The sequence below is a fragment of the Culex quinquefasciatus genome, chromosome 3 (genome assembly GCF_015732765.1).
Source record: "Culex quinquefasciatus strain JHB chromosome 3, VPISU_Cqui_1.0_pri_paternal, whole genome shotgun sequence".
NCBI lineage: Eukaryota > Metazoa > Arthropoda > Insecta > Diptera > Culicidae > Culex > Culex quinquefasciatus.
In genome coordinates, this window is record NC_051863.1 from 165,980,870 (window position 1) to 165,999,902 (window position 19,033).

Here is a 19,033-nt window from a genome sequence, read left to right on the forward strand (position 1 = left end):
AACGAAAAATACAACAAAGATGAAGAGCATTAGGCCATACCACTTATCATGTAAAAGAAATGTAATTATTATAAGAATGTTCAATAAAGACATATTTAATTTAAAAAAAAAAAAAAAAAAAAGAATTGATAGTCTAAACACTTCGATTATAATGTGCGATATCACATCCAAAATCAAAAGTACATTTATGTTTTAAAGTAGAGTATTTTATTATGGCATTTTTTTGTTCTTAATTTACAATTTGTTCTTAAAAGTTACACTAGCAACAACTTAAACCATTGTCGAGTTGAGAGCTCCTGAACAATCGATTTCCCAAAGTTGTTGAAAATCTTCGCGTCCATTAGTAATCCTAAAAAACAAATGTTATTAAAAGTTTGAAGAAAAAAACAACACAAAAACCCAATCTCACCTCCAATACTCGCCGTCATAAAGCACACGATCGACCCGGTGATGAACGCCCGGAACGCCACCGACGTGATCATGCTGCGCTTCTCCGGAACCATCGCGCTCAACGTTCCGATCATGATGCCCATCGAGCTGGGGTTGGCAAACCCGCAGATGGCGTACGTTGCGATGGCCGACGATCGCGGCGAAAGCACCTTCGCCGTGATGAACTCTCCGAGCCGCTGGTAGGCGACGAACTCGTTCACGATGGTTTTGGTTCCGATCAGCTTGCCCACGTAGTAGCTTTCGTCCCACGGGACGCCCATCACGAAGGCCAGCGGCCGGAAGATGGTGCCGAAGATGTTCTCCAGGCTGATGTCCTCGAGACCTACCAGGGATCCGAGCCAGCCGAGGACGCCGTTGAGGAACGCGATGAACGACACGAACGCGATCAGGTTGGCGATGATGCCGAGGACCAGGGCCGTTGCGGTGTTTGCGCCGTTGGCGGCCGCGTCCAGCACGGAGGAATCGGGACTGGAATGAAGAGAACGTAAATTATTGTTTTGGGCGTTGCGAAATCAAAATGGCCTGTTGATTTTTTCATCATTACATACATTTCCAAAAAAAAAAAAAACAATAAAAAAATGTAGATAAAAATGTTGTTGTTTAAAAATACATTTTAAGCTTAAAAATTACGTCATGTCTGCGATGATTTAAACTTTAAACGCAAAACCATAAAATCAGAAATGTAATGTTTTTTTAAGCAAATTTTTAACTTTGTGATCAATTAAAAAGAATACAATTTACACAGATTGTTCCTTTTACAAAAAACTTAACGAAAATTTTATGAAAATAAAAAAATAAAAGTTTTTTTATGTGAAGTATTTTTGAAAACCATATTAAATATCAGAAATAACTATTCAAAATGTTTATTTGTTTTGTTTCAGTTTTGTATTGCATAAATATGTCTTGTAATTAGTTTTGTCGATTGCAATGAAATATCCAGTTTACATGACTTTGAAAAAAAACATTCAATCTTCTTTCGTCGATGCAAATCGTTTTAGGTTTAATTTACTCACACACAACAATATTTAAAAAAAAAACTAAATTTCATTGAGGCATGATTGCATTGTTTTGCAATCCTATGTTTTATTGATACTTAGTCAGCATTACATCTTTTACGCAAAAACTGTTTTTGCGGTGCTAAGCATCTTAATATCAATATTTTTCAAAATATTTTTGGATTATTTCAACTTTTCTTACATTTTGTTTTAAATATTTAAATTAATGAAACAATTTAGGTTTTATACAGAATTCTCCAGCTATTTTTAAATTTCAATAACATATTTGCATCAATCTATTTTGTCAGCATGATTCAAACAAAACTTTATCCCTGAAAAGTCATCTAGGGCGAATCGGGCAGCTGTTGTGGTCTCGTTACTGTACAATATCTGGATATTTTTTCAATATTTTTGTTTGGTTCCGAAAAGAACAGACACAGATGAACAAAAATAGTGCCGTAATCCGTAATGCCGTAATTAAAATAAGTGATTCTTAAAAACAAAAATAATTGGGTCCTAAAACGAAGCTAAAATTTGTGATATTATTGTTCAAAACAGGGGCGACATCTATATCTCACTACGGGCAGCTCACCCGCAGCCAACACTTCGGCACCAGAACAAAAAGGAGCGGCTCCAGCACAAAAGAACAGCTGTTCGTTACGGAACCAAAACAACGCAACTGCGCACTGTGAAAAAAAGTCCAAAATCTGTAGGCATAAAATGAAAATAAATAATTATCTGGAGTTTTTTTTTTTTGAAAAGGTCCAATAAACCAAATTTTAAGTTTTTGCTTTTTGGGTGTTTTTAATACCCCTGACTCAAGGCGGTTTCAAAAACACCCAAAAAGCAAAAACTGAAAATTTGGTTTATTGGACCTTTTCAAAAAAAAAAAAAACTCCAGAATTATTGTTTTTATGTAAAATTTTACTGTAATGTACGTTTAAAAGTTATTGTATGTTTCTGAGGTGATTTTAACAATTTATTTGCAAAACAAACTACTAAAGTCGAGATTATTAAGCACACATCGGGCCGATGACCTCATTTAAAGTTGTACTTTTATCACATGAAACTTTTAACTTGACTACTGTGTAATTCGACTTTTACTACAGTAATTCTTATAACAAAAATTGAATTATTCATGATTTTTTTTTTGTTTTCACTGTGCGCAGTTTCCGCGCGTTATCAATCTCAATCACCCAAGATGGCGGCCTTTAGCATCCCCCTGGTTCAAAATGATAAAGCTTATCTTTCTGAGTGCAATGACTTCTTGGCAGAAAAGATCCTACTTGACAGCTCGTTTCACGGCGACCATAGTTGATCCATCGAAAAATGTTTTCTAGTCAATTTATTTGTTTGCATGAAAACAAAAAAGTGATCAAAAATGGATTTTAATCGCGTTTTTACCGATGTTCAAAAAATTGACATAGGGCTTTAGGACCCTATCCAGGTTTTTAAGCGAAGATGGCCTTCGAATGTTGAACGTCCGAAATGTTAAAATCGCGCAGTAGCACCAACATTAGAAAAAAAAATTGGCTGTCATGTCATTGCACACTTTTTCCGTAATGTTGGTACCACTGCGTGATTTTGACATTTCGGGCGTTCACCATTCGAACGCCATTTTCGCTTAAAAACCTGGATTCAGTTAAAAAAGCATTAAGCAATTAAGCTAAAAAAAAGAAAAGACAAATCCAAATCCAGAGTTTTTTTTGAAAAGGTCCTATAAGCTATTGTGTTCCATATGTATATAGGTCCTTAAAAATCTTTTGAAATAATGCGTTAAATGACACTTGTTTGAAAAAAAAACAACACCAACAACAATAAAATACAAAAAAAGTTCTTAATTGTATTTTTGTTATAAAGTATTAAATTTGATCTCAAAAATTAAACTTTAATAAGTCAAGTTTGGAGCTTATAATTCAACATGTAATTCTATCTTTAGAATAAAATTATAGCTGAATTGTTGTCACAGGGAATAAAAATATGATTTAAATTAGTAAGTTTACCAAGAAAAGTTTGACAGAATACAATCAAAATCAAGGTTCCAAATAGCGATCCTTAATTTCTCAACATGTGTCTCTACTTCTGTGGAATTTTAAGTTCCTTCTAATAAATGGTTTGCTTCAACCGCAATATACTTATAACACACTTAAAAAAATAAAATAAAAATAGAGGATAAACATGTAAATAAAACTTGACAAACAAACAAATAAACAAAAAGCCAAAAATTAAAGAAATTGAAAGTAGGTTTGGTTAAAAAATCTGCAATCATCTTGTGATAAATTCATGAAACTTATTCAATTCTCACGAATTTTACACTGTCCGCGAAATCGTCAAAATTGAACTGCTAAAATAATGTTTATGGTTTAACATCTAAAAATGTTGTAAACTTGTCATTCTTTCGTGTAATTTTTTTTTGTCAATATTAATACACGCAGAAAAAAAGTTTTGTAGAATCAGCCTGTACGAGGTTTGAATCAACAAAATTTTTGTTGAATATAATCAACGCCGATTTTGCGTTGAAACAAACCTTGATTTTCTCGATTCCACAAAAGTCTTTGTTGTTTTGAAAAAGCTGCTTTGACGTTTAGCGTTGATTCAACAAAAACTATGATTTTCAAATCAACAAAACGCTTTGTTGATTCAAATATGCCTCATTTTTCTGCGTGTAGTTGAATTACATCCGAGAACACCCGAAAATGTATTACAAAAATTAAAGCAGCCAGCCCTACTGCGTTGTGTTTACCGCAGAAAGGATTCTGAGAACGGATCATTTTTTCATATTCAATTTGATCGAACATGGAATGGTATTATTTACCTAGACATTCTATTGTTCATAATAAAAAAGGCAAAGCAATCCACTTTAACGACCCCCGGGTCTTTTGTGGGCTCTGTTGCAAGTTTCTGCTCATTTCTAGGCATCCGAACTTCGGATTCCGAAGGTTATGTGGTGAGTCACCCAAAACCTCTTTACGCAAATGGACCGACGTTTTACTTCCCCATCCGATAGAAGGCCAGGAGGATAAGGCGGGAATCGAACCCACGCCCCATAGCATCTTGTTCATATTAAAACATTAATTTAAATTAAACAACCAAAGCCACAACCATAATAAAAAAAACTTACGATTCCTCCATCTGGATGTTATCCGATCGCGTTTTGCTCTGCTCAGTTTCCGGATAGATCAGCTTAGCGAAGCAGAGAGCAGCCGGCGCGGCCATCACACTGGCCGTAATCAGGTGGGCCGGTTCCGCTCCGAACGAAATGTACGCCGCCAGTACGGTTCCGGACACGGTCGCAAAACCCGATGTCATGATCGAGTGCACTTCCGAGTGCGTCAGGTCCTTGATGTAAGGCCGGATCAACAGCGGCGACTCGCTCATCCCGAGGAAAATGTTGGCCGCGGCAATGACGCTCTCGCAGACTGTGGTTCCGAGCAGCGCTTGTAGGATCCAGCCGAGCTTGAGGACGACCCACTGCATCGCTCCGAGGTAGTACAGGATCGAGATGAAGAAACTGAAGAAGTAGATCACGGACAGGACGGCGAACGCGAATACGCCCTCCTGGCGGACTATGAAGTTCCCGTACACGAACGATGCTCCGTCGGCGGAGTAATTCAGGAAGGTGGCCACTTTGTCCCCGATGCACTCGAAAATGCTGCGGCCGACCTCCCACCGGATGCAGAACAGTCCAAGCAGAAACTGGAAGGTCACTCCGAGGACCACGGGGCGGTAGTTGATCTGGAAGTTACGAAGAGTTGAATATCTAAGGATAGTAATAGAAACAATGTCGGATCGTACTCTTGTGGGATGTTTGGAACAGATGAATGCCAGTATGAACAGGGTTGCCATTCCGACCAGAGACATGAGCCTTTCCGGTTCATCTTTAGTTTCAATGAAGCAGAATATGGCGAAGGCTACCAGTATCACTCCACATGCCCCAAGTTTAGCCCACCTGAATAGACATAACAAATTAGTAATATTGATCATGTAGTATTAATTGCAAATTCTCACAAATTGCTGAAGAAGTTTCCCAGCGTTCGGCTCAACGGTTTAACCACGTTCGACTTGAAGGGCTTTCGGAGCAGGGGCTTCACGATGTGGAAGTACACCAGACCCAGATAGACGAATCCCAACAGCAGGACCAGCATCCCGTAACCGCTGCACCACTGCATTCCACATCCCGTAAGACATGTTTCCTCTGTAAAGAAATTTTATATGAGTTTAAACTATACGATGTAATTTCGTAAACACAAAACTGCCAATAATCGCAAGCCACTTCAGTGGCTTATCAATCACTTTGCCGAATGGTCACAAGCGCTAAATCACCAATTATTTCGAACTCAAACAGGCCAAATCCCGGATAAGATAAGAGGACTGTATGCGTGTTTCGATTGTGTTTGCTTTGGCCCTCTGCCAAAAATAGGCCAGACATGGACACGGGGTTTGCTGACGTAAATTTACGCCCCCACTCAGTCGAAGAACTTACCTTTTCGAGATAGTGATTAGTGGCGAACCCGAAGAAAATGATGACCAGCGCATTCAGTGTCACTAGCCACGCTATCCGGATTTGGGCTTTGTATTTGTCCACCAGGTCGCCCAGTTTGTCGTAGAAGGTTCGTTTGGAGTTGAGGGCAGGGAGGCGGTGTCCGCAGAGTTGCCATTCTGGAAATGACGGAAATGTAGTCTTCAGGGATAGATTATACACTGGAATTCCCAATTCAATAACACGGATTTGAGATATTGATGCACTCAAGTATAGGTGATAAGCTTTGAGTATCTCAAAATCCAGTGATTTGCCCTGGCTTACCTCAGTGTTTACGATAGTGCCACTTTTGCGGTGTGTTAGCTGTAGGCCATTCTGGGAACGGGAGAAATTTTAATTTGATAAGATTAGAGCAGTCGTTTTGTTATGAATTGCCCACCAGGTTTACTACGCGTAACGTATACGGACTGTTATCTAACTGTTGATATCTGACTGGGCTTTATGGGCTGATGTATTTTGCTCCAAAACATTGAGAAACTTACCCCTTCGTGGTCGAAGGCCTCGTTCTGGATTCCACTCATCGTTGGAAATGTTGACTAGTGATGGTGTCAGACTTAAAATTCTCTTTTTTAAACTAATAGAAGAAGTTGCTAACTGGAGTTCATATTGTTGAAGAAATAGCTAAGAGGGTACAAAGAAACATAACATATTTATTAAATATACAATTTTTTCAATTGAACTAACAAAAGGAATTTATTATCTAATCATTCTAACTAAGCCGAGAGTTTTGAATTTTGGAAAATTGAAATCAAGAAAAAACAATGTTAACCCTCTACATTGTTCGACAAGTATCTGTGCTAAACACGAGTCAAATTTGTTATGATTTTAAGTTTTGTTATTTCTGTGTGAAAACTAACAAAATTATCGAAATTTCGACGGAAGACTCTTTTTGCCTTCCTCACCTTACTGAGGGAAGGCTATAAAATCACTCGAAAAATGAACTTCTCAATTAGACCTCCTAGACCCACCTTCATGTATGCCTATCGACTCAGAATCAAATTCTGAGCAAATGTCTGTGTGTGTGGTGGGATGTTGATCAAAAAATTGTCACTCGATTATCTCGACATTGGCTGAACCGATTTTGTCCGTTTTGGCGTCATTAGATCTGTCTTGGGGTCCCATAAGTCGCTATTAAAAATTATGCAGTTTTGTTAAGTACTTCAAAAGTTATGCTAAAAAAACAATTTTGACTAAAGTTCGGAAGATTGTAAAAAGGGTGGTTTTTGTAAGAAAACCTGTCATGTTATACATTTTCAGAAAGGTATTTGAAAGACCTTTCCAACGCGTCCAAGACATTGAAGATCTGACAACCCTATCAAAAGTTATAAGCACTTAAGTGTTATTTATGCACTTTTTGGAGGCCGGATCTCAGATATGTTGATGAAACCGTTTTCCTGATCTCTCATGCGACATATCGTTGGATAGATAATCAAAAGACCTTTCCAACGCGTCCAAGACATTGAAGATCTGACAACCCTATCAAAAGTTATAAGCACTTAAGTGTCATTTATGCTCTTTTTGGAGGCCGGATCTCAGATATTTTGATGAAAACGTTGTCCGGATCTCTCATGCGACATATCGTTGGATAGTTAATCAAAAGACCTTTTCAACAAGCACGAATTGGATTGGGGATCTGGCTACTCTATCATAAGGTGTAAGCATATAAATGCCCTGCAATATGAAGACTATCCAATCTAGTGCTATGAATAATGAGTCAAATTGATAAAACACTGAAAAACATAGCCCTTTTGTGTCTATTTTGGATAGCACCCTTTAAAATTTAAAATTTTAATGTGAGGAAGGCACCAACCACCCTAGGGTGGATTAAGTTACGTTTTTACAAAAACATTCTCAAGTGTTGAATATTTTGTGAAATTCAATGGCGAATAACTTGTCCTAAATTGAAAACGATTTCTTTTGAAAAAATCTTGAGTACTTTTTCATTAGTTAGGTAAGTAACAGCTATGAGTTTGCAACTCGCCGATCGCTCTCCTCCGCTCGAGAACGGGCCAGCTCGCGAACCAGAAATGGTCGCGAGCAAGAATTAAAACAGGATTGCGAATGAGCGAGCGCTCACGGAAGCTTGCTTGCACCAGCTGGAGCGTGAGTTTTTATCAAGTAGCTCGTGCTCGCTCACGCTCCCCGGAGCGTTTTGCGCTCACGTGAGCCAAAGTAGGTAGTAGTAAGCAATGAATGAGCGAACCGAAATTTACGTTCTATTTAAAATCTAGACATTTTTCGAAAAAGGAACAAAAAACTAAATTCATAATGTAAACATTCATTGACGTGAAGAGATGCACTGTTTGTTCACAAATCAAATCCATATTGGACCATATTGTATTGTTGTTATGTACAAAAAAAATGACAATTTATGCTTATTTTAATGTTTTTAAATAATCTTTCAAACAGTTACAATCATCTATGTTCAAAAAATCATGTATAACTTGTAATTGAATATTTTCAGAGGTTTGGTTGCGGAAGTGTTGAATAAAATCCACTTGTTGGAAAAAGAGCCACCCTTTTCGTGGTGAAAAATATTGACAATTTATTTGATTTGAGTCAGAAGGGTTATTTCAACCCTATATTCATACCTATATTATAAAATTTGTTCACAAAGTCATATTTCCACAGCCCTACTGCACCTTAAGCAAAAAATCCATTTAGAATTGAAAAAAAACTTACTCAAAAGCGTTAAATGATTAGCGAAACGTCCAAAATGAGCGCTCCGTGAGCGAAATGTGAGAGCAAGCACGAGCGTGGAACAAGCGCGAGCGTGGAGCAAACGCGAGCTGAAAAAATCGGAGCTAACGTGAGCTAGCTCGCGCAGCGCTCCTCCTCACGAATGCGCGAAAAGTGAGCGCTTACGAGCGCGTGAGGAACGCAACACTGAATTAAAACGAGTTGGCAACCAAACAAAAAAAAACAACTATTTAAGCATTCAGAAGCTTGACAAGCAAATTGATATTTTGGAACGAACTGCTAGCACAAAGCGATCGCGAGCGCTCACGGTGAGAGTGAGAGCTAGAACGAAAAGGCGAGCGCGAGTTAGGAGACGAAAGGACTACAAGTTCTCTTTCTCGAGAGCGAGCAATAAAAAGCTTTCCTTCTTCTCGCTCGAATTGCAACACTGGTTGTTGGGATGTTAATTTGTGTTACACTCTTATGATTACACAGAAAAAAGTGTTCCAGAAATCACGAATTTTGATTCACGAGTTCGCAAACAATTGGATTCACGATTTACGGGATACTTAATCAATTATTAAATCAAGAATTTAGTTGACGACCTATTTTTTTGAATGAATTTTTATGAAAATTCACTCATGAAAACGTAGAAAACGCGGTTTATGATTTCAAGATTGCCATGACTAGACTTCATAAGTGTATGAAAAATATTCTCGCTTTTACAAATTTATATTCAAGAAGAAAATTTACGTCGTAAAATTCAATCCGAGAATCAGGCAATCGTGCTTTTGATAATTTTATAAGATATTAGGAGCATTGTTTTTTCACAAAATTAATTTCTTCTAGAAAAAAATATTTGTTTAACGATAACTTGAAACATTGTTTTAATCACTAGGTAATACGTCAATTTTGAAATTTTGTGGGATTTCAAATTGATTTTAAGAGCGAGTCCACGAGCAAAGCATACCCATCTCGCATCGATCTGCCTGAAATTTTCAGGGTTTTACATATAAAACTAGCATCTGGCTAAAATATGAGCACTCTAGGTCAACGGGAAGTGGGTCAAATCGGGACACAAAGTTTGGTGGTCCAAAAACGTCAAAATCTTAAAAAGGCTATAACTTAGGCAAAATTCAATTTAATTTCAAAATTCAAAATGCATCTGAAAGGGCTTGAAAAATGCAACAAAATGCATGGTATAGCATCCCAATTGGTTGAATCTAAAGGGAGTTATTGGCATTTTATGGAAAAATAGCATAATTTTCATTTCAAATAAAAAAATGTCCCATCCAGATATCAACTTGCTTCGACCTGCAGCTTGTAGGGGACATCTGAGACTACCATTTGAGACTGAGAACGCTTTGGGTAAGGCAGTTCAACATATTAAATAAACACTTTTACTTTTAGTGAATTTTTGGGTTGTAAATTTTTGCTCGGAGGACCCCTTAGATCCCATTTTCTGGTGATTATTTTATCATATTCGTGTTTCTGAGACAATTTCACATTAGAAACATGCATGAAAATTGTTATTTTCATCAATTTTAACCATTTAAAAAATGAAAGTAAAAAAAAAATCTTCGATTCACATTTTTTGAAAATCAAGTTCGTTTCCAAGGATACTAGATGACACCAGAAAAATAGCAGATTTTTAATTTTTTTAACTTTTATTTTTTAAAGGGTTAAAATGGATGAAAATAAACATTTTTGTGCATGTTTCTATCATGAAATTGTCTCAGGAACATGAATATCATGAAATTATCACCGGAAAATTTGATCTAAGGGGTCCCCCGAGCAAAAATTGACAAACAAAAAAATCACTTAAAGAAAAAGTGTTTATTTAATACGTTAAACTGCCTTACCCAAAGCGTTCTCAGTCTCAAATGGTAGTCTCAGATGTCCCCTACAAGCTGCAGGTCGAAGCGAGTTGATATCTGGATGGAACATTTTTTTATTTGAGTTTGAAAATTGTGCTTTTTTTCCACTAAAATGCCAATAACTCCCTATAGATTCAACCAATTGGGATGCTATACCATGCATTTTGTTGCATTTTTCAAGCCCTTTCAGATGCATTTTGAATTTTGAAATTAAATTGAATTTTGCCTAAGTTATAGCCTTTTTAAGATTTTGACGTTTTTGAACCACCAAACTTTGTGTCCTGATTTGCCCCACTTCCCGTTGACCTAGAGTGCTCATATATTGGCCAGATGCTAGTTTTATATGTACAAACAACCCCTGAAAATTTCAGTCAGATTGGTGAGGTCCAAAGGGGTTTGCCTTGTTCGTGGACTCGCTCCTAAATATTTTTTGTCAGAACCAGGAGCGTCTTAAAAGATGAAAAATGTAGATATTTTTAAATGATTTAAAGGTCACGGGAGGACTTTGACCGTAATTGAAACTTTTGTTGTTTTTGCCCATTCACCTATTCAATTCATCCCTCTAATCAGCAAAGCCTTGTCAATTGCTGACGCTCAATCTAGATAGCTCCAAAAAAAAAAGAGACAATGGCAGCAATAGTCCGGTTGTCAGACACGGCATTTACAACGTCCTCGTGGGGGCATTACAATGAAATTCCGACCGCACGTCACTTATTTCGCAAGGCGATAAAATGTGGCCATAAATCAATGGGACTCTTGATGGGACTTTTGTTTTCTAAGATGACTCTGAATTATGTAATATGGTGATTCTTACTTGAAAACTAACTGAAAAGCCGTTTACGTTCTGAGAACGAGTTCAACCAACTATACCGGTTCTGGTAATCAGAAATTCACTTTAATTATGCGGGCTTAGCTGCAGCTGATATGCTAATTTGGTTCTTCACTCGTAGTTCAACTTTGTTCATCACTATCACTGGACCTAAGTCACTGGGAATCACTTAGAGAACCGCTTAAATCTCATATATGAGGCTCTTCCACCGATTAAAACCCCAACTCGATTCACTGCGGGTCGTCAAGCCAAAACATTGGTGAATCACTCACTGCCGTAGGGAAATCCCTCCCGAAGCTACCTTCTCCTCTTCAAACAGTTTTAATCAAGGTTTTTGGATATACCGAACGGAACGGCTTCGCGTCGCCACTCAAGTCTCCAAAGTTGTTCTCTTAATGATTGGCTACCTTTTCGGCCGACTGTCGCGAGCTATACTGAACGAGGTACCGAACCGAACCCCGGGCTTCACCTGTTGAGTTGTTCAGCTCTAAAGTGCCTATTTGTTTGGCTCTATCATGAATGATGTGGTGGTTTACCACCTGAACGGGGTGTTTATATGTGTCTATGAGAATGGCTTCTACAGGTACTCCGATGATTGAATATTATTTGTCACAGACGATTTGTGCGAATGTGTGGTGTTTTGGCGAATAGGGTTGGTAATACAGATTTAACACAAATATATAAAATATTTGTAAAAAGAAAAACAGTACTTGAAATCATGAATGAGAAGTTGATTTATTGAAAAATGTAACTCTCACCATTGAAATGACACACGGGCAACCTCTATTCAATGCACGTCTAAACGATTACCGTTTCAAGCAACTGTTGCAACTGTTGCAGTTGAACTTGCACCTTGAACAGTGAAGTGATAATGTAAAGTGGATGGATTACTCCATAGAGTGTATCATTGATAATGATGATATCCCTTATCAAGTATTTTACAGTTTGAGGATGTTGAGAAAAAACATGGATCAAAATCCAAATTTTCAATGTTAAGAGCTTAAATTCTCAAACTCTATTATAAGCACCTTGTTGCACGATACGGTCTAGATTGCTGTTATCAAATTGTTCGTAAGCCAATACAATGGCGGGCGCACTTTTTTCTCCTATCATATCATGAGTAACTTATTAATCTGCTATCGAGATCGTGTACAACGGCAGCAAAAAAAAACCGCCAAAAATATAAATGGCGCAATCCACGGTGAGCACTTCCTCCGATACAGTTAATAATCTATTTCCGTTTCTATGTAAAATCAGTTTTTGCAAAGTCATTTTCAATGATTTCTTTCAGTTGTGCAATGTTAGTATCAAGTAGTTCAAAATCATACGCAACACTAACTTAATCCACCTATGTGGGTGGTGCCTTCTAAACCTCTTACTAAAAGATTATCATAGATCTTTACAATTTGAGACTCGCTGGAAAGGTATTTCGATTACCTTACCAACGATGGGTCGAATGACGGATCCGGATATAGTTTACATTCATGGGTCATTCTCCACCAACTCACACGAAATCGGAAAAAGTTGCCCCGACCCTCTTCGATTTTCGTGAAACTTTGCTCTTAGGAGTAATTTTGGTCCCTGATCACGAAACCGAGGTTCATTTTTCGGGGCGGTACGACCCCTTTCATTTTTCTGGTTTTTTACAAAGACACATTTTTCAGTGATTTGTAGCTCGCAACCGTGAAAAGATAGAAATTTGGTGTCAAAGGGACTTTTGTGTAAAATTAGACGCCCGATTTGATGGCTTACTCAAAATTCCGAAAGAAACGTATTTTTCATCAAAAAGTTAAAAAATGTTTCAAAATCGCTGCCCATTCCCGTTACTCAACTGTCAAAAATCGTGAGACATGTCATTTTATGGGAAATTTAATGTACTTTTCGAATCTGAAATAACCCAGAAGGGTATTTTTTCATTTAGAAAAAAAATTTTCATTTTAAAATTACGTGTTTTTTTTCTAACTTTGCAGGGTTACATTTTAAAGTATAACAATAGAGCAGGAAAAAACAAAAAAAAATTGATGTATAGACATAAGGGGTTTGCATGTATTCTTCACGAGTTATCAGAATTTTACAAAAAATGTTTTTGAAAAAGTGATGATTTTGACCATTTTTGACGAGTTTTTCGAATTTTTAACCCCAAAAACTCAATCGTGTGCTTTTAAAAGTATTTTTTTTCGGAATGTTTAGCTAATTTTGCATAAGAATGACACCTTGAATGATTGTTAAGACTCGTGCATTGCGAGAATCAGTGCAAGCACACGATTGAGTTTTAGCGGTTACAATTTTGAATAACTGGTCAAAAATGCTCAAAATCATAACTTTTTCAGAAAACTTTTTTGTAAAATTCTGATAACTCGTGAAGAATACATGAAAACCCCTTATGTCTATGCATCATTTTTTTTTGTTTTTGTCTGCTCTACAATTTTGTAGAATATTGTTACACTCTAAAATGTAACCCTGCAAAGTTAGAAAAAACACGTAATTTTAAAATTAACTTCTTATCGAAACTTAAATTTTGATGAAACTCGATCTGTAAGACAATGAACTGAGTCAGACACACACTTGTCCAGTTTTAAATTCTGTGTTGATAGGTATACATGAAGGCGATTGATTTTTAGAGCAGGATTAAAGTGAGGAAGGCAAAACTAAACTTGTTTCATCTCAATATTATTTTTTTAACGGGCGTGCGTGAAAACGAACAATAACTCTTCCTTTGAAAACCATAAGTTAATAGTTTAATTTGAATAATGATATGATATTTTGAAATAAACAATCAGTCAGTTGAGAAAAAAAGAACGAAAAGTTTGTTCCAAGTTTGATCTACACTGCTACGTGTTGGATTTCCTTCTAATTTTGAATCATGCATTGTTATAGCTATAGCTCAACAACGTTGAAAATGTGGTCGTGCGTAAACCACGTGGCTTTTAAATTTAAATTTTCAACCCCCCCCCTCCACCCCCCTAATCAATTGATATTAAAAAAAAATTAGACAGTACAATATCGACATAGCGTTGCGTTTCCATCAAATATTTTTTAAATATCAATAAAATTATTAAAAAAATATATTTTCAAACGATTTTAAGCTTTTTCCGATTTCCAGTTCCAACATACAAAAGTTTGCAAAGATTAGCAATACAAAACATTTACGTTACACAATGTACTCTTAAAAGTTTTCCAATCGATTTTATCAATAATATTTTCCTATTAGAGAAATATTCTTCAATAGTTGTATGAATTTAGCTTACATAAAAATTTACTTCCATCTTCAAATGTTTTGAATTTGTTTGGAAAAAAGTATACTATTTGCAGCAATCATATTTTCTGTTTTGTTAGTGTGTTGTTCAATTAACTTCTCGTTTGGTCGGGTACTCAGAACGCTTTCCAACGGTTGCATACATACCAGGCGTATTTCGGTTGAAAAGCAATCATGAACTGAATAACAGAAAAACATTTTTTTTACAGGTTTAATGCTTTCTTCCGATCAAGGGTCCAAAATCAATTTTATTTATAGGCATAAAAGAGTCCCATTTGTGAAAAAAATGAAAGACTAAATCTATTTACAAATGATTGAATACGTTTTTCAATAATTATTTATAGTTTTAATAATTTTATCTAAAGTATTCATCTCTTGACTCTTGTATGGAAGACAAATGAATATTAAAAAGAAAATAAATCATGCTTAATTTTCAGAAAAACAAATGAAAAGAATCACACAATGCACAACAAATCTTACGTCGTTTACCGATCGATTAAGTCCCAAAATTTAAAAAGGTTTTAAAAAGTTTGAAACCCCCTTCCATGAAAAAAAAATTTCATAAAAAGTTATACAATTAAAAACAATTATGCTTGAAAGTTTTAATCATTAATTTTTAATTTATTTCCTGATTTTTTAAGAAAAGTATAAAAATTAGAAATTTGTAATTGACAAAGCTGTTCAGTGAGTGTAGTGTAGTGATTTTGAAACTTCGAATTTGAAAAATGAAACAATTACCAACTTCAAAATAATGCTACACGGAAATCCCGGAGATTTTCGGTTTTTGGATCCCAATAAAATAGATGAAATATATTTATAATTTCAGTATTAATTGAGAAAAAAAATGCATTTTCTTGAGGTCTCCGGTGGATGAGCCCATATAATCAATTGGTTTGTGAATCCTCACAAAAAAAAAAAAAAAAACCAGGTGTAAAAAAAATCATGGGATTTGTGATGGTTTTGGCCTTATGTGCAATCGTTTTTTCTGAAACTTAATTTCAAAAATAAAATCCAAATTGATTAGGCTGTTGCAAATATTTTTCAAAATGTTTGTCTTCTCTCCCCCCTCTTCAAAAATAGTTAAAAATCGGGAAGCAGAAAAAAAATGTTCCAACTTTTTTTAAATAATTTGAAATGCAATCAGCTAATGAACGGACATTCCCAAGCGTTTTTATTAATTTTTAACATGTTTGAGTAAATTCAAATAGTAGTTTATGCAACAAGTTGCAAAAAGAGGATTTTTTCAGCACGAGTCGTACATTTATCCAACGAGGTTCACCTAGTTGGATAAATACGAAGAGTGCTGAAAAAATCAAGTTTTGCAACGAGTTCCATACAACATTTTTTGCAATTCCAAAAAACACACACTGAGTGAAATTTTATGTCAAATTTCATGTATTTTGTCAATAAATCGTTTAAATCAAAAAAATGTTGAAAAGTGTTACTTTTCGAAACAAGTGCTGAAAAGTTCAGCTTTTCAGCACCCATTTGAGTGCTGAAAAGTAGAACTTGTCAGCATTTATTTTGAAAAGTGTTGCTATTCGATTCTGTTAATTTTGGTACAGAAAAGTAGGCTATTTCGTCGTTCAAGAATGACAGGAAAAGTGAGTAGTTTCACGACGGAATTGCAAAAAAATATTTTGAGTATTTGTAAATTTTTGTTGTACAGCACCGAAAAAAAAATCCACAAAAAATGTGACTTTAATTTGTTGAAAACTAATGATTGCAAAGACACTGTACTGCAATATAATTCATTTTCCATGCCTTTTTGTAATGAAATTTTGAACTTCTTACTTGCTTGGTCTTTCCATTTTGATATATTTTCTTTTTTCAAATTGTTTTGACCAACCACTAACCCCCCTCTCCCTCCCTTCCATCTCCTCAGTGCCGAGGGAAAAAAACTTTGAAAAATATTTTTATCGGCCTTATCAAGACCAAAAACCTGATTAAACTTTGTCTATGCATACATATTTTTAAATATCGCTGTTTGGCAGTCAGGAAATTATTTGCGATAAAAGACAAAAACGTTTTGTATTACAATTTACTCTCAAGTTTGTCAAGTTTGTTTTATTAGTCCCGCCCGTGTGGATCAATTGGACCGCGCACTGGACTCACAACCCAGAGGTCGCCGGTTCGAATCCCGCGGCGGGCGCTCTAAAATTCTTTGTGTAAATATGGGTATTCGGCGCCGTCGCTCCGTGCCATACTTTCATACACTTAGAAGCCCAGGGCGGCGAAGTCCTTGTAGATAAAAGGAAGACACTAGTGGTTGGTACTAGCAATGGTGGCCGACAGCTATAAAGTCAACTTCGTTTTTTTTGTCTTATTTTCATTACTATTTAAATCTATTTCTGATCAGACAGCAAAACAACAACTTCGGAATTCAAATGTTGTTTGTCTGTCCGTTTGCCGTATTCATGTTTAGCAAATCTAGGTCAACTTGTCTCAGTCGCAGACTTTGTCGGCTCAAATTTAAAATTTAAAAACCTTTCCCTCTTGAGTGTGGTAGGAAAAACATCGCATCGCCATAAAGTGATATGCATCAGGACAAATTCGCATCTCGTTTGCGACGCGCCGCCGCCGTCTAATTCAAATCACAGTCAAATTGCATGCATTGTCGTCTGGACATTGTGCTTTATTTTAGGAGGCGACATGTTGTTGTATTTTTTGGTCGATGTCGTTTTAAATCTGCTTGTTAAAGGTTCTTACGGAAGCTCCTGCGCTTCCAGACATCAGCACGTCCAGAGATTGTAGCTCGAATTGACTGGCTTGAACAAAGTGCAATCTGGACTGGAAGCTTTCCCAGGGGTGCTGGTGTTTACGATGCCATTTCCTCTAAAGCTGCTCGGTGCAACCAAACTATGTCACACTTCCACCTTCTGTTCTGGTGTGCCATTTCTTTATGAATGAAAAGTGCATCGCAATCTCCCCCCGGGAAGGCGCCACCACGTATAATGGTGCACTGTGCAGTTTGTCTATGCGGGACCTGGGTGCAGCTGGTTCGTGTACGAGGTGGATCGTCTGAGCGCTCGTTTGACCCAGCCAGACAGGCAACAGTTTGCTGTCTGGCTTGGGTTGTCGAGGAAGTTTTAGTTCTTTTTTATATTTAAGGATATTGCTGGAATAGCTTAAAACGTAACCTGCTGAATTGGGACGTTTTTAATTTCCATTAACATGTTACGTTTAGAAGCATTCTGTAATAAAGTTAAAGAACCTACAGAGAAGCATAAGCTTACATCTTCATATCCAGTTGCAACGAAGTAGCTGTCTCGCCTGCAAGTCGTTTAAAAGTGCAACCAAAATAGTCTGTCTACATACGATAAGATGCAGTCTACTGTTGCAAATTGGAATCCAAATGCATTTTCTGCTCCGAGAGTCAGTCCTGTTCCTGGACCAGGAATTTATTATTCAGCGACCAGTCCAGAAATGAAACCTGTAACCCCTGGGGAACATTTGGGTTGCAGACTGAAAGACCTGACTTCGACTCTTATACGAAATGCACATATGATAATGACATCCGCATATGCGACGGAGTTGAAGCTCCGAGACTCACCGGAGACAGTGCAAATATATTTGCATAACTGGGTCTCTAATAGGTAACTGCTGCAGCAGTAGCAGCCAGGTCGCAGATTTAGGGAAGACCTGGGAATCCTGCGGTATTTTACGGAACCCAGAGCTCATCTGAGTATAGTTTTGATATCATAAACTTAGAACCCCAACCTCCCGCAGTCTGGGGTTGTCTCAGAACTGCCAGCAATCAGCAGCCAGTCGAACCGAGTTATGCACATATGCGTGGTGAGGGTGTCCGCGAGCCTCGTCAGTACCTCCTGGAATAAAATGTTGCGACTGGCACCCTCCTCCTTCTCTTCCTCCAGAATGGCCAGGCAAAAGTGCATCGTTATTATTCATTGGAGAACATTAGGTGACGACGCCGCCGTCAGATGTGGACTGTTGCATAAATGATTTGGACCAATTTGCCAGTCTGAAAAGTGTGTTAGCAGTTCTAAGCGCGACGAGAATATTTATATTAGGGTGGCTCGACATGATCGATTTTTTAGAACAGGTATTTTCCGGTTCCATTTGGACCCCCAAACAACGCCCCAAAATTTGGGAGCGATTGGTTTTGACCCGGCTTCTGCAAAGGGATTCTAATTTGTATGGAAATTAGTATGGGGCAACCCTCTTTTTACCTTTTGATTTTTATAATTTTCATTTTTCACTTAATTTTAAAACTAACACCGTAGTAGTATATTTCTGAATGTCCTCTAAAATTTATTTAAAAATTATTGACATGCAGGGTGACATACCTACAGGGTGTGTACTGGTGATCTCTTAAAGCGTTGGTGTCTAAGGAAAAGTTGTTAAGCTACCTATTTCAAGAAATTTTGGCATGGTTGGACGACAGGG

At 37.0% G+C, this 19,033-nt stretch overlaps 1 protein-coding gene across 1 annotated transcript; it reads right to left on the minus strand.

The window, feature by feature from the left end:
- Positions 1–218: 218 nt before the first annotated feature.
- Positions 219–11,879, minus strand: LOC6043698 (solute carrier family 28 member 3). Its single transcript, XM_038261333.1, has 9 exons — positions 11,356–11,879; positions 6,468–6,606; positions 6,250–6,300; positions 5,929–6,126; positions 5,454–5,641; positions 5,241–5,394; positions 4,567–5,180; positions 410–918; positions 219–349 (listed from the first exon to the last, which is right to left on the minus strand). Exons 2-9 carry the CDS (start codon positions 6,504–6,506, stop codon positions 255–257), a joined length of 1,848 nt encoding a protein of 615 aa, XP_038117261.1. The 5' UTR covers positions 6,507–6,606; positions 11,356–11,879; the 3' UTR covers positions 219–254.
- Positions 11,880–19,033: the final 7,154 nt, after the last annotated feature.

Excerpts from the sequence above, each read along its gene's own strand:
- LOC6043698 (XM_038261333.1), bottom strand. The coding sequence starts at position 6,506 with ATGAGTGGAATCCAGAACGAGGCCTTCGACCACGAAGGG. Across the intron at positions 6,301-6,467 it reads AGGCCTTCGACCACGAAGGG|AATGGCCTACAGCTAACACA; the intron begins GTAAGTTTCTCA and ends TCCCGTTCCCAG. Across the intron at positions 350-409 it reads TATGACGGCGAGTATTGGAG|GATTACTAATGGACGCGAAG; the intron begins GTGAGATTGGGT and ends TTTGTTTTTTAG.